Source organism: Arachis hypogaea, chromosome 13 (genome assembly GCF_003086295.3).
Source record: "Arachis hypogaea cultivar Tifrunner chromosome 13, arahy.Tifrunner.gnm2.J5K5, whole genome shotgun sequence".
NCBI classification, from domain to species: domain Eukaryota; kingdom Viridiplantae; phylum Streptophyta; class Magnoliopsida; order Fabales; family Fabaceae; genus Arachis; species Arachis hypogaea.
Window position 1 is genome coordinate 130,522,040 of NC_092048.1, and position 16,340 is coordinate 130,538,379.

Here is a 16,340-nt window from a genome sequence, read left to right on the forward strand (position 1 = left end):
TCTCCGATAGCGACACTTGGATTCCTCCACTTACCAATCTCTCATTCATTCAGAACACAACAAAAACAAGAAACAAAAAACCAAAACCAAAAGTTCTCTCTCTCCGTCTCTTCTGACTTTTTATTCTGTGGTTTCCTACCTCTTAGGGCCCTCATCCGCTCCAAGATTTTTTTATTCAAATCAACAATAATTCATGTATTTCAGCCTTCACAAAATTATTGAAAACAAGTTGTAATTATATTTCCTTAATGCATGATAATACTCTTACGTTATACATAAAAAATTATAGATTAAGGTTTGAGGGTAATTATTAAATTGATTATGTCACGCATAAGTAATATGGCACAATGATTTTCGTTTTAAATTATTATCACAGGGGTGTTGGACAATTTTAAATAAATATACGTAGGTATTTTTTTTTGTTTGCAAAATATTTTTTTCTAAATATCTCATTCAACTGTAGTTGAAATCTCTCATCACTTGTTATATTAACTGATTAATCAGTTATTAGTTATTGTATAACATCTTTTCGAACTCTTTTATTTATCTGTCACTGTTTAATAAAATTTAATATTTATTTTAATAAATTTGTATAATTAAAAATATTTAATTTAAGAATAAATTAATATAAATAGAAATAAAATTAAATAAATATAAAAATAATATTTAATTGAATATTTTAAATTATATATATCAATTAAAAAATATAATATAAATTTAAATATTCAGTTAGTCGCTATAATTTCCTTAAGCTTATAATTAGGGTTTTTTTATATATTTTTTTTAATTGAATCTTTATACTACTTTTAATTTTATAATTAGATCATTATTAATGTAAAAAATATTAAAATTAACGGAATATTTTTCTGCAAATTAAAAGTATCAACAATTAAGAACCTAATTAGATCTTTGACCATATATTTTTAGAATAAATATTTCACTAATTTTAATATTTTTGACATAGAAATAACCTAATTATAAAATTAAAAATAATATAAAGATTCAATTAAAAAATATAAAAACTTGATTATAATTTTTATAAAATTATAAAGACTAATTAAATAATTAAATCTATAATATATAATTATTTAATATATTTAATAAAATACATAATAAATAACAACAAGCAGTTTGACCTAGTCAGTCCTAGTAATAGTCAAATTATTTTCCATCTTTCAAGTTTTATATTCAAATCTCATCCAAGAAAAAAATATAAATAGATAAAAAAACATCCTTTTTATTCAAAATAAATTTTTAAAAAATAAAGAAAAACTATATAATATTTAAGATAATTTTATTTATTATTCTCGAAAATAAATCTTTTTAGTTTTTTCTCAGTTATTTTATTAAGTATTATTTTTTATTATACATTTTTTTAAATAAAATTAAAAAATATATAAAAAAAATTAAATATCATACTTAATAAAATAATTAAAAAAAAACAATTAAGAGAATTCATTCTCATTATTCTCTTTATTATGGTTATCGGCCTATCGGGTATATGTACCTTGTTCTTCTTATTAATTTGACATTTCTATTTTGTGTCCTTAACAACTTTATACACATTACAACAATATTTCACGTGCTACAATAATTTGTGCCTACTAAAGAATTATTTTTAAAATACATTATTTATTACAATCACATGTAAATAAACAAAAAATATTCTCTAAGTTTACGAGGAAAAAATATATTATAGACAGAAGGTTAGTTAACCCCATTGACAAAGCGTTATTGTATTATGACCATCTCGATAATTTAAACAAATCTATATCGTTAATAGTTATTTTTTCATAGTAACATATTTAGTTCAATTTACATTAGTCTGATAAGCTTTTCTAGTTTGGTTATTATAACAAAGCAGAAGATCATATAAGCATAATCCAATCCAATTTATATTTAAAATAAAATAAAATAAAATAAAATATTAGTGTATTGTGAAAATCAACAAATATCTAAATACGCCTACCCCTGAAAGCTGAAACTAAAGATACTACTAAATTAGTAATGTTTTCAATTACTCACAAGATAACCCATATACGCTACGCTACTCTATCCCGTAGGCCTAATCCCCATCAACGCCACAAAACTAATCATGACCGTTACTAATTCTGAAACATATTCTCCATCTCAGAATCTATGGTCATTATTTTCAGCATTTCCTTACGTTGACCATTCTAACGTTACTACTACAAAATAATAATATACGATAAAAACTCAAGTATAGTTGATTTATTATGAAGTTGATAATTTTAAATTATTAAATAATAATTTAGTTAGAAGAATGTTAGTTAGTAACTTTTGTGATATGTAGCCAGTTACATACTGACCAAAATTTAATAAAGTTATTGACCTCTAGACTTTTTTATTTAGTTAAATATATTAAATCATCTCACAATTGACAATTCTCAATTAATAACCTCGCATAAAAATAATTGGATGTGAATTTCTATCATATTTATATAATATATACTATACTATACTATGATTTGTTCAATTAATTAATTAATAAATAATAATAATGAAAAAGAGAGTCCATCGTCTCCTTCTTTCTTTCTTTCTGTCTGTCTTTCTCTTTGCGGAAAATGGAATTAGGTGCAGGAATTTTCTGGCATCGCCAGCATATTCTTAACAGAATACAGAAACATCGCTTCTTATAGCACACGCCGGTTCAATTTCTCCACCTTTGTGAAAGCCCTTTCTTTTATCCATTTCAAGGTAAAATATCTCTCTCACGACTCCTTTAAAAAAACAATAGCAGTTCTAACACTGTAACAAAGCAGCAACCTTTTCTTCTCCCTATTAATTAATTTTCCGTTTTTTTCTAATAAAAAGACGACTTTTTTTTATTGTGTGACGTAGTTTGTTTTGTTTCTGTATCTGGGAATTGTTTATCTGCTATAAGATCTCAATGGTCTCGTGATTATTTAATAGTAATTATTACTGATTAGTGTAGTCAATGGGGGACGCAATCGTGCCTGTGTCTTCATTGTCAATATTAAAAAAGAAATATTTTTTTTTAAATAAAAAATAAATTTGATTTGAAGTTAAATACATTGTTTCGATGGATTAGTTTATTCTGGTATCTGTGTGGGATTTTTCAGGCTTTTACGGAAGGTGGGGAGGTCTTTGACTTTCATAATTTGGATGGTAAGAGGGTGTTGTTGGCTGTGGACGCTACCAAAGGCCAAGTCTTCTTCTTTGATTTCATAAAGCATTTCTCTTCTTCAAACTCTTCATGTCTTTTGGAATCTTCCTTCATTGAATGGAGCTGGATCTTTCATACAAGATCAGCAGCTCACCTTTGCCTGGTTTTCTCTGGTTTGAATGGTTCCTCATTTTTACTGTTCACAAGTTTGGCTTTTTATAATTCCAAACTCTCCAAACTGTGTTGTCTTTGATTGATGGGTCTGAGGAAAACTGGTCTCTTTAGCGTTGAGCCTTCTTCAAAGATAGTTTTGATTTTTGCCTGCAAGGTGTTCTAGAGTTTGTCTCTTAGGGGGGGGATCTTTGGGGTTATAAAATGGATGAAGATAGCAGCAGCTCTTGGATAAGGAGGGCTAAGTTCTCTCACACAGTTTGTCACCGATTGGAGTATTCCAGATTGGGCTCTTTTCCTAACAGCATTCAGCGGCAGCAGAACTCAGGGACTCTGAAATCAAGGCCCGCAGCAGCACAACCAGCGCCGGCGCCGGCTGTGGCACCTGCAGTTCCTTATAATCCAAACTCTGTATCTAACATGTCACAGGTTCAGAGAAATCCAATAACGAATAGGCAGAGATCTTTGTCCCCTTTGCCGGTAACTCTTCTTTCCGATGCGTTTAAGGAAGCCCAGCATGAGAAGAAGAGGTTCTCAACTCCAACCACTCCTCGGAGGAAAGACCAGGAGAAGAGAATTATGGGGAAGTTAATGAACCAGGACTCTAAGCACTGTAGAGACACTAAGGTGTTGTCAAATTCAAAATCGCCTCAGGGTAGTCCAATTGGGCAACTTGCATCAATGAAATTGGGAGAGAAGTCAAAGCACCGCAAGGAATCTGCGTGGACAAAGTACTTTGACCATGGTGGAGGAAGGGTCACTGCTGTGGAAACAGCTGAAGAGTGGACTGTGGACCTCTCTAAGCTGTTCCTTGGTGTCAGATTCGCTTATGGGGCTCACAGTCGGCTTTACCATGGTATGTATAACGAAGAGCCTGTTGCTGTGAAGATTATCCGCGTGCCAGATGACGACGAAAATGGAAACATGGCTTATCGGTTGGAGAATCAGTTCATTAGAGAGGTCTCGCTTTTGTCTCGCCTCCATCATCAGAATGTTATAAAGGTAACCAAGTTGATCCATTTCCCTTCTTTTTTACATCATGTTCACAAATTCTGGTTGTGCAAGTACAGAGTACTATCTGTTATTCTGTTGAATGCAAGGAAGGCAAATCCATTAGTTCCTTGATCCTTCAATGATGTAGAAATAAGGACGCTACTTTATGCATCCTCTCTCTTGTATTTTGGTTTGATTGTTAGCTCACATAATGTTGAGAAAGTTAATGTAATATCAAGGCTGGTAATTTAGAGAACTGTCTAATATATATTTTTTTTTCTGATTCAACAGTTTGTAGCAGCGTGCAGAAAACCACCTGTTTATTGTGTTATCACTGAATATCTAGCAGAAGGTTCCTTAAGAGCATATTTGCATAAATTGGAGAAAAAGACTATTTCTATGCAGAAACTAATTGCTTTTGCTCTGGATATTGCGCGCGGGATGGAATATATACACTCTCAAGGTGTCATTCATAGAGACCTTAAACCAGAGAATGTACTTATTAGCGAAGACTTTCACCTTAAAATTGCTGATTTTGGGATTGCTTGTGAGGAAGCATATTGTGACTTATTAGCTGACGACCCTGGTACGTACCGCTGGATGGCACCTGAGATGATCAAACGTAAATCCTACGGGAGAAAGGTTGATGTATATAGTTTTGGGCTTATCCTGTGGGAAATGGTAACCGGAACAATACCATATGAGGATATGACTCCCATCCAGGCTGCTTTTGCAGTGGTAAATAAGGTATGCTCCTTTGCAATTAAGTCTTTTAATGCATAACCTCTTTGTAAAGTTCTCAAGTTTATTTCTCTTTCATGTATAGACTTTTGTGCACATTGGGATTTAATATTGTTCAATAATTGGATGGGAAAAGCATGATTGCGCCTTTTCTTTCATCCAAATCCCCCTTCTGCTATGATCACTTTGTATCATTTGGGGTTAGTGGTTGTTTTGGATCTGTTTGAATAGCAACCATGTAAGAGTATTGAAAACTGGATTTGTGTTACTGATTCACTTCACTTTCTGCTAGACGATGCATGCTCCATTAACTGATATGTTTTGTAATATGCTAATATCTAAATTGCCTTTTATCAATATGGCTTTTATTATTGTCAATGCTTACGTGGTTTTTGCCTTGTTTTTCTCCAAGATTTTCACATAGTTGATGATACATTTTCTTATTTTTTCTACGCTTCCTCTAGTCTTTAAGACAATTGTTTACACTTTCAATCTATGTTTGTATCCCATTGATGCCCTGAAAGCACACTATATTTTATAGCAAAATTCCTAGGTGAGGTAACTCTTTGGCTGCATGACTTTTAAAATAGTGGTGGAGTGGTAGAAATTATATTCATCTATACTTGGCAAAGTTGGCAGGGAAGGTCCACTAGTTAGAAAATGAAATAATTTGCATTATAATTTTACGCAAATGGGTTCTTCATTCTAGCTGATACCGATTACAATGAATGGAGCTTATTAAATTTGAGGGTGATTGGCCTTCTTGTTCATAGATTTTCCTTCTCTCTTATTAATTATTATGACATTTCAAACTATAGGATTTGCCCAAGCAATTCTAACACTTCTGTGTTTGTATTTATTCAGAATTCAAGGCCTGTTATTCCTTCCGATTGCCCACCTGCAATGCGCGCTTTAATCGAGCAATGTTGGTCCGTGCATCCAGACAAGAGGCCTGAGTTCTGGCAGGTTGTTAAGGTGTTAGAACAATTCGAATCATCACTTGCATTGGACGGAACCTTGACTCTGGTGCAAAACCCTTTGTGCCAGGATCATAAGAAAGGGCTTCTTCATTGGATTCAAAAACTTAGTCCTTCTCATCAAAATAGTGGTCCGGCACTTAAACCTAGATTCTCATGAATCTTCTGAGTAGCATGGCTTTTGTAGTAGTGATAGCACCCCAGGTCCATTGTAATTAAAAAATGGTAAGTTTGGAGTGTAAAAGAGGACAAGAAGAAAAAGGAGAAAAGAAAAGAAAGTTTTTTATTTTATTTTTTTTAAATGCTCTGGTTGTAGTAATCTTTATAAAATTCTTATGGAGGGTAAATTGATTTGTGTACATTGAGGCGAAAGCGTGTTTATTTGCCCTATTGTGCATACACACTAATACAGTCTTTCTTCTTGATCACAGTTTCCTGTTTTTGTTTGTTGTTAATACAGTTATAAAATACTCATATTTCTTTTGTTTCTTTATAGTCTAATATCTCCCAGCTCTACATTCTTTTAGTCATTTATTTTTAAAGGAAACTTATTGATGCAATGAAATCTGCATAACAAGCCGGCAAAGATTATTTAGTTAATTCAACTTTGTGCTTATTGAATTTGAGGTACTATTTCAGCATGGCTGAATAAAATTGAATTAGACAATGTTACAATGCATACAATAAAATTTGGTGTATAGATTTGAATTATGTGATAAATGTTATTTGAAGATTGTTTAAATTTATATGATTAGATTACTTAGTGTAATTTACTAGTTTTAGCCTAGTGCATCTAACTTTGTAGATGCTTTCAGACTTGAAAGCCGAATTTTTTTATACATTTCAATTATGTGCCTAGCACAGCTAACAAAATTCAATTGCAACTTGAAGAGAGGATGAAAGTGAGGAGAGCAAAAAATGGGATCCATGAGATTGATAGAAAAGACAAGAGGACCATAGACATAGCCTTGATTAGTATATATTTTTGGGGGGTGTTAAAGTAAATTATGAGATATTTGATATTTTTGTTCCTCTCTAACTGAGCAATATGAGAGAGTATTCAGAGTAACTTAATTCACATGTAGGTTTCTTCTCATGCATGTATGTTACCATCAAAACCTATGAGTTCTTTTTCGCTTTTGTTAATTCCGTGTGGCATCAACTAACTTTATTCAGAATATGTTATTCTCTCATTTAATGCTAAATTGTGGAAAAAGTTGATCACTGTGAACAAGTCACATTCATGATACTTTTCTCACTTTGTGATGAAGTCATGTTCTCGGATTTTAACAATGTTTAATATTACATAAGATAAGTATGTGCAATGAATCTATAGGAGATGATTTTACGTGACTTTGTTAAATTCAATTGGATCAGTTGGACGAGTTAAGAATTTAGTATTATGCTTTTCATTTTTTTTAATAGGTTTACATGACTACTCTATCCACGTTTGAGTAAATTAAAGCATAACTTTCTTTGTTTAGATGCCATGTAACAAGTAACAACGTGACTAAGCATGTTAGTTGTAATTTTCAAATTAAGCGAACGTGATTCAATGTGATTATGATAGGTGATTATTGTCAACGTCAAGGCGTCAGAGTTGACTATCATCTTGTAGAAAATTCAATGTATTTACTTTTCTTTTCTTTTATTTTTTTTTATTTTTGGGCTAGGAGTCTTTTCTGGACTGGTATTCTCATTGTTGGGCTTTTCAATGGGAAAAAACTGCCATAGATTTTGGGCTTTTGGGCATTCCCTTATTATCTTTTGACATGGAAACAATAAAGAAATAGTAGGCTTTTCATGTTATCGGTTTTTTTTTTTCATGATGAGGGCCGAAAGCCACTTTGTTATACCTTCCTTTTCGTTGTCATTCCTTCATACTTCCACATTTAACGTTGCACTAATAAATCATGTTGGCCAAGATTTTGTTTGCTTAATTAGTAATAAATTGAGCATGAATTCTACATAATATACCAAAGCTTGTGAATTTATTATTTGGTAAAGATCCATAAAATTGATAGTTACGAATTATTAAATGATTAAATATATTTAATAAATTATTATTTAACAATTATCAATTATTAATTTTATATAAAAATAAATACATATAAATTTTTACTTTAATTTTTTTTAAAGGATCCCATAATACCTAAGATTATTTTACTGTTTAAGTCAAACACAGGTTAAAGGCCTCACATAAGTTTTAATAACGTGCAACTGAGACCTAACTCAATTAATAAAATCATATGGCTTTTAATATGCTGCACTTGAATTGTGTTGGATATAAATCCATAAATGTAATGTGGATTAAATAGTATCTTATCCAAATTTTCTAAAGTTCTAGGTAAGTTGTTATATGAGTTAATAATTATAAATTCAAAAATCTCTTAACGAATCAAATAGTATAAATACGAGACCTTAACAACTTTCTAACATATAATTCATCTTCTGATAATTATAATTCTAACACCTTACATAAAAAACTCTTAACGTTCGCAAGAATGAAACTTAAAAGAATTAACGGGGGCCCACATAAGCTGTAGAGTATGTGGTTTAATTCGATGCAAAACGAAGAATCTTACCAGGATTTGACATGCCACAAATCCTCTTGAAAGAGAGAGGTGTCTTCGAGAACGCGGACACAGGTGGTGTATGGCTGACGTCAGCTCGTGCCGTAAGGTGTTGGGTTAAGTTCCGCAACGAGCGTAACCCTCGTACTTAGTTGCCAACATGAAATTTTCAAATTTTTTTTATAAGTATTCTTCTTGTCAATTATTTTGATTCGTCATTCTAATCATTGAATTTCTTTTGAATTCTAAACTCAAATAATCTTGTATTCAGGTGTTCTATCTAGGGCTGACCATACATACCCTACTAGAGGGTATCTAATTCGGTTCAACTCGTTCGGGTCGTTCGGGTAGGGTAGGCTACTTGATCCGCTGCGGGTAGGGTAGGGTATGGATTTAGGGTGTACCCTACCTTATCGTATCCGAACCTCATATATAACACACATTTTATAAAAATTAGGTATACAGTGAAGGAAGTGAGAGTTGAATTTGAATCCACAACCTCTTTCATGTAATAACTTACAATAAGTGAGCAACCACTAAACTAGTTAGTTAATTAAGTAATTTAAAGCATTTGTATATTTATAATAATATGTATGTTTGTAATTTTATATTAGATTTCTTTAAGATTTTATTAATTTTAATTTTAATTTTTTATTTTATTAATATATATGAAATTTGGAATAATTGAATTTTATATTTGTTTTGAAAAATTTGATATTTCTGTAGGTAGGGTAGGATAAGGTAGGGTTTAGAACTTTAGGGTGCGGGTAGGGTTAGAGTTGAGAGATTCTCAATCCGCGAATATGATAGGGTAGAATTTCAATCAGGGGCGGAATTAGATAAAATATTAGAGGGAGGCTAAAAACTTTTATACAATAAAATAAGACTAAAATAAAATTTTAAAGGAGGCTAAACTAAAATTTATATATAATTTACATGTAAAAAATTAAAATTAGGAAGCATTATTCCTTTCGTTTAACTTAGCTCCGCCTCTAGTTTTAATAAAATTTTTAACTTGTGAGTAAGGTTATTGCCCGCCCTAGCTCTATCAATATATCCGAACAATTTTGAATTAATTAATTAAATTAATTAATTTCGTTTTGGAATGTTTTTGTCCTTATAACTTAACAATATTGATAAGAAAAAATTACCTATGTTGACATGAAAGAATATTCCAGTCTAAACTTGTAGATATTGCGAGGGTAGCCCCACCAAATTCATTTATAGCGTTTCCAAGGTAAAAGAGGCACATGATCGCAAATTAATTACAACTCGAAAAGATTTGGATAAGCCATTAAATTTGTAGTGTGGGGTCACAATCTATATATTTGTTACTGTTGTTTTCTAAATACTTTGATGGATGCCAAAGAGAGATATATATGTGGCCGTTGTTGTTTGGAAAATTTACAAAAGCAATTTGATTTTGAGCGGCACAATCATGATTCATGAATGTCTATATCTTTTTCTTTGCTCGTCGCATTCATACAGTGAAAAAAGCTTGAATTTTTTTTCTCCTATGGTCCTCATACAATGATGAAATGTTAGGAGTGTAATTTTGAACAAATCTTTCAAACAAAATATGTCCGTGTCGGTTGCCACTTTTTCGACCATTGCTACCAACACATATAATATTCATATAGAAAATATTCATGTTCGTCTATGTAGCAATTTAAATTTTTAAAAGAGATATTTGATAATATGCCACTTTATCAATATTTGTTACAATAATTTAACTAATTACCTTAAACCAGTATACAGAGAGAGCCTTTTTACAGGGATCAAAATCTTCTAATGTAATAGAGAGTTAATTAGTTAAGTACTAAAATGAGAGGATATTCATTTTTAATTTAAAATAGTAAGATTCACATATAATGAGAATTATAAATTTAATAGTGATTAATTTTTTATTTTATTATTTTATTATTTTTTTATTTTAAATGATCTAAATTATTTTTTTTGTCGTTTAATTTACAGATAATAGTATCAATTTTTATGGCTTAAAATTACAAAGAATTGTTCAAAATACTTTGTCAAAACTTATATTTGTAAGGACACTCCGATATTACAGTTCATTTCTGTATTTCTCATTTGTAACAATCAAACTTACCTTTTTTAATTAAATCTTCATTCCCTTTTATAGAATTTTCTCCCTTTCTTATCAAGGTAACGATTTTATATTTGTACAGTTTAATGAGCATGCATCACGATTATGTTTGTTATATCCGTTATGTGTATTCTCATCATCTCGAATAAGCTTATTACTAGCTTATTAGAATCATTTTCACGTGCAACCTTTGGTATTAATTCAAAGGATTTGATATTTCAAGAATCCAAAGTTTAATGGACCTAATCTCTTTCTCATTTCTTGGACCATCACTACTTTTGTATATCCATAGTAACTTCTGAACCTTTTCATATAGTTTTCTTGTGAACTTGAACCCAATTTAGAGTCAGAGTTCAATTTCAAAAGATCTCTATTTATTTACTCAATATAAAATTTATTTCAATAATAATATTAATAATAATATGATTGCACTAGTTTAGGTAGAACCAGTTGTTGATCCATCTGATTGGACTCACGTGGATGGGTGAATAATTCGGTATAATTTAATATTTTACTGTATATATAAAGATTGAGGGAAGTCTAATAAATGAATGTACGAGCTAGTCAAGTAAGTCAACTTCATAAGTGTAACGTAACGAATGAAGAAGCAATAAGAAACTGAATTGTTTATAATAAGTCATTTCTTGTTGTAGACTCCAAAGTTGAAACCAATGCACACATTTTAAGCACTGAATTTATTTGGCATCAATCCCCTCATTGAATCCTTGTAATCAGTATTTCTTCTCCATTTTATTGTTGCTTCATTGAACTCTCTCACCCTTCCCATGCATGTTTCCCCTTAAATAGCATATTTTAAATGATCACTTGTAAATATTTTAGAACAAAAAAGTTTGGTTATTTAACACATGCAATGAAAAGCTTGAAAGATACAAATTATTATTTTTTTTTTTTTACGATTGGTTTTACATATTGTTATTATTCTACTCAAAAGAAGGGGAGAAAAGAGTTTAATTGCAAGGGGCAACAACAGCTATTTTCAACATTGCCATCAAAAAGCTCTTTTGTATTGTAATGACACCAAACTAAATCTTCCAAACAGAACACCACATTATATTATAGATATATGATAGATATTAAAATTTATATATCTTTTAAAAGTTATTCGATCGCTTTGTAGATTAGAGTTATTTACATATTTGAAACGAGCATTTTTTGTTGGGGGGCCGAGGGGTGATTTTGGTGAAAATTACAAATGATAATCTATCCCATCACTTAATGGTACAATAATCAAGTATTTATAAATGTCTGCTAACATGCGCATAATGGCATTCTTCAAGAATTTAATAATCAACTATTTATTTAATAAAGCAATTTCTTTTATTCAATGTTATTGAAACTTAACATTTAACAATACTATTTTTAATAGAAAATCTCCACTTCTGTATCTTGAAGGAGTATTCTTAAGATATTTATTATCAAAATTTGTATTTATAATTAGTAACCACTCAAATAAAGACGTTTAAAACGTTTTTTTAAAGATATTTTTTAACAACTAAAATTTAACATATATAATCAATTGAATCGTACTATTTTTGTTAAAATTAGGCCAGACAAATTAATTTGACTGAAAAAATAGTAAATCAAATATTGAATTAGTCTAAATTAATATTATTTTTATAAAAAAGACTACAATATCTTTATTATAGAAAATGACTAAAATACTCTTATTATATATATTAATTTTGAGAATCCTAAATTCTAGTCCTTTACTTCTCTGCCGTTATAGAATTAGAATTTAGAGTTTTCAATATATATATATATATATATATATATATATATATATATATGATTATTTTAGTTATTTTCAATAATAAAGGTACTGTAATTGTTTTCTATAAAAATAATATTAATTTAGAATAGTTCAAGATTTGATTCATTATTTTTTTGATCAAATTAATTTATCTGACCTAATTTTAATAAAAATAACACGATTTAATTAATTATATATATTAAATTTTAATTATTAAAAAATACTTAAAAAAAAAGATGTTTTAGATATCTGAACGGCTCTAAATTATCACTACTTTTATTAAGTAAATATAGGGTCCTAAAACTATGGATGTGTGTCTAAGATATTCTCTCTCTCTTTGAAAACTCTCACAAGTGACCAAACACAGATTATGCATTATGCTAACTTGGACTCCATTTTTATAGAAAACTCGCCTTCTTTTCAGAACCCCTGATTTTTCTCACTTCTCTGCTTTGAACATGCTTTGTTCCATGTCCCCACCTCTTTATTTCTAACTTTTGCTTTTAGTACTTTTTAAATCCATGGGATTTTATTAAGTAATTTGTCTTGGTTTGATGATTGTGATGATGAGGTTAGGCAAATTATTTGATGTAAGGGTTTTTTGTATTACTAAAAAAGCACAGTGCTATTACCGAAGACCTTGGAAACTTGTACATCTGCCTAGCAAGTTGTGAAAAATTCCAAATATTGCCCAACAAGCACCTATGCATGTGCACTTCTTATGGCATTTGTCTAACCACATCATGTTTCATTTTTTTTTTAATTCTCCATTTTTACTTAAAAGTTGCTTTGAGAATTTAGATTGGTCCTCAAATTATTTGTTGAGTTATTTCATAAAAACATTTTGTTTTCTGATGCAGCTAAAAACATTTGGTAAAAGCATTTCATGAAAGGTGTGATGCAAAATTAAGGGAGACAATATCTATAATGAAAGCTATTTGTTTGATTGTTGTATTTTTGTATATGTAACCGTTATGTATTATGGGCACGATCTTTTAAAGTGAAAAAATTAGATAAAATGATAAAGTGAAAAGTTTATTACTCTTAAATTAAGATAATAAAATATATATTTTATAAAAATTATAAAATTAATGTATCACTTTATTAACTTCTTCTTTCAAATAGTATTGGATGATTAAAAAGCGCAGAAAATTTGGGCATCAACCCCTATAAATAAAATCCACCCATACTTCCAACATATATTGCTTTATCATGGATTTGGACGATCAGCTGTCTTAACTCTAATTCTATGCAAATTTTGCTGAGATTATACAGGGTGACGAAGAGTATAGGCCACAATCAGCGGATGTTCCGTTTCAGATTCCTGAGACCCAACTCCCGGTCAACTTAAATAAGCCCACAGGCAGTCTATACGACACTTGGTTCGGCATTTGGGGGGGCGCGGGAGGGGGGGGGAATGCCACCATCTGAATTTGGAATTGGACTACAAGAGGCTTCACCCGAGATCAGCGAGCAACCAGAGTTAGGCGTCCGACTCGATGTGGCACAGACTCGCACCTCTTGGTCCATTCGGGGGCGACCATGATGTTGATGGTGACCAACAGTAGTGCCCATTGTCTTAGTTCCAACCGTTATCATTGTATGAATTATGACTTATTTATTTTCTATTAGGGTTAACAACTTGTGACAGTTATATTTGTATGACTTAAGTAGTTAACTTATTTTGTGTTAGTGTTAATACCTAGTGGCTATTATATTCGTACGACTTATTGCAAATGACTATTACATTTTATATCATTTCGTGCATTTTGCATAATGGGTTGTTACTATTACACAGGTTTATATAATGAGCCAGTCTACTCATAATCCGCTACAGGATATAGCAGATTATGCATTGCAAAAATTTGGTCATAAACCGCTATATGTTATGCATGCTCTCAACGTAATTCGCGAGAGGGTATAGCGGATTACGTGCATCTGAGTTCCGCTACAGGATATCGCAGATTACATACAATTGTTTTTGTTGCATTTGCGTTTAAAATTTGCCAATGTTATATTTACGTAACATTTTTCTTCAATCATTTTATTTGTGTAAATTACCCATAATAAAATATATATTTTATAAAAATTATAAAATTAATGATAATTAACATTTTACTTTATCACTTTATTAAGTCTTTCGTTCAAATATTATTGGATGATTAAAAAGCCCAAAAAATCTGTGCATCAACCCCTATAAATGAAACCACCCATACTTTCAACATACACTGCTTCACTTCTTCTGTTCTTCACTCACTTTCTTTGTTTGCTTAAGAAAATGGCACTACCAGTTCTACTCCTTCTGAGCTCCTTCCTCACTGTTTTTGCTCAAGACCTTCACACTATCCCACCCTCTTCTCCTTCATCACCTCATCACCCCCACCATCCCCTCATCACCCCCACCATCCCCACCACCCACACCCTCTCTCTCCTACTTCAGCACCACTCCACTCTCCTGCTTACCCACCACACCACCAGCACCACCACCACCACTCACCAGCACCGGCTCCAGTGGCCCATCACCACCTCCCACCCACACCGACCCCCACTCCTCTCCACCCACCACATTACACTCCCACCCCTGCACCTGCACACCCTCCTGTTCACTCGCCAGCTCCAGTGCCACACCCTCCGGTTTCTCCTGTTCCAAGAAGCTTCGTAGCAGTTCAAGGTGTTGTCTATGTCAAGTCCTGCAAGTATGCTTCTGTTGACACTCTCTTGGGAGCCCTACCTCTCCTTGGTTAGTCCAAAGTTTCAGCCTTTTCTTCATTTCACCCTTCAACTACTTTTATCTTTCCTTATTCCTCTTCTATATATGCAGATCTAGTGTATACTTGCTAACAAATTATTTTCGACAAATCAAAATCTTTTTTCCTATAATAAACTTTTTTTAAATGCAAGTATTATGCAGTTATGCCTTATGCGCACAAAAAAGGCCGTTAAAGTGCACAAATATATAGCGTTATTTTTAACAGAGTGGTTAGAACTTAAAATAGTCGTTATAATAGTTAAGACTCCAGTCAACCATATTTTTATTTTTATGTGAGCTATTTTAATTGTTTTTATGTAAGTAATTACAATTATTTTTATAAAGTACCCTTTTTTCCGTAATGGAGTGAGGGTGCTGTGAGAGAGAGAATGGTAGGTAGTGTTGGTACAGCAGAAGCTTGTCTATTTAAATGGTTTCATTAAAGCTGCATCTGCTAGCTAGCATATAGTACATTGTCGTTTGAGAGCAAAACGACAACGTTGTGTGGCAAATGACGTGTGTGCCCTTTGTGTTTGCAGATGCCACTGTGAAGCTCCAATGCAACAACACAAGGTACAAGTTGGTCCAAACAGCCAAGACTGACAAGAACGGTTACTTCTTCCTTGAGGCACCAAAGTCCATAACCACCTACGGTGCTCACAAATGCAATGTCGTGTTGGTCAGTGCGCCCAATGGCCTCAAACCCTCTAACCTCCATGGCGGTATCACCGGTGCTCTTCTAAGGCCACAGAAACCCTATGTCTCAGACTCCAAGCTTCCCTTCTTCCTCTACACTGTTGGGCCTCTTGCTTTTCAGCCCAATTGCCCAAAATGACCAACAATTTAAATTAGTCCAAGTCGCATATGCTGTTTTATTTCGTGCTTTATGGTGTTTCCATTTTCTAGAATAATTATGTTTGTATTCTAGATTTCTAGTGTAGTGTTTCTGGGTTTCGATTATTACTATACAATAAGAGTGATAGTAATAGATGGATCTGGTTGTGATTATATTTCGTATAAAAAACTCTTGTTGTCTTTTATCTATTGTTGCATTCGAAGTTTCTTTTGTCTATTTTATTAATGCCTTCCCAAGTCAAAACCCTGTTTTCATAT

The 16,340-nt window shown here is 31.7% G+C and overlaps 2 protein-coding genes across 2 annotated transcripts; both read left to right on the plus strand.

The window, feature by feature from the left end:
* Positions 1 to 2,400: 2,400 nt before the first annotated feature.
* LOC112733504 (serine/threonine/tyrosine-protein kinase HT1) lies at positions 2,401 to 6,519 on the plus strand. The gene is made up of 4 exons (XM_025782473.3): positions 2,401 to 2,718; positions 3,105 to 4,321; positions 4,604 to 5,059; positions 5,918 to 6,519. Exons 2-4 carry the CDS (start codon positions 3,524 to 3,526, stop codon positions 6,188 to 6,190), a joined length of 1,527 nt encoding a protein of 508 aa, XP_025638258.1. The 5' UTR covers positions 2,401 to 2,718; positions 3,105 to 3,523; the 3' UTR covers positions 6,191 to 6,519.
* A 7,735-nt stretch (positions 6,520 to 14,254) lies between these two features.
* On the plus strand, positions 14,255 to 16,271 carry LOC140172882 (uncharacterized). The gene is made up of 3 exons (XM_072210892.1): positions 14,255 to 14,276; positions 14,754 to 15,218; positions 15,767 to 16,271. Exons 1-3 carry the CDS (start codon positions 14,255 to 14,257, stop codon positions 16,060 to 16,062), a joined length of 783 nt encoding a protein of 260 aa, XP_072066993.1. The 3' UTR covers positions 16,063 to 16,271.
* Positions 16,272 to 16,340: the final 69 nt, after the last annotated feature.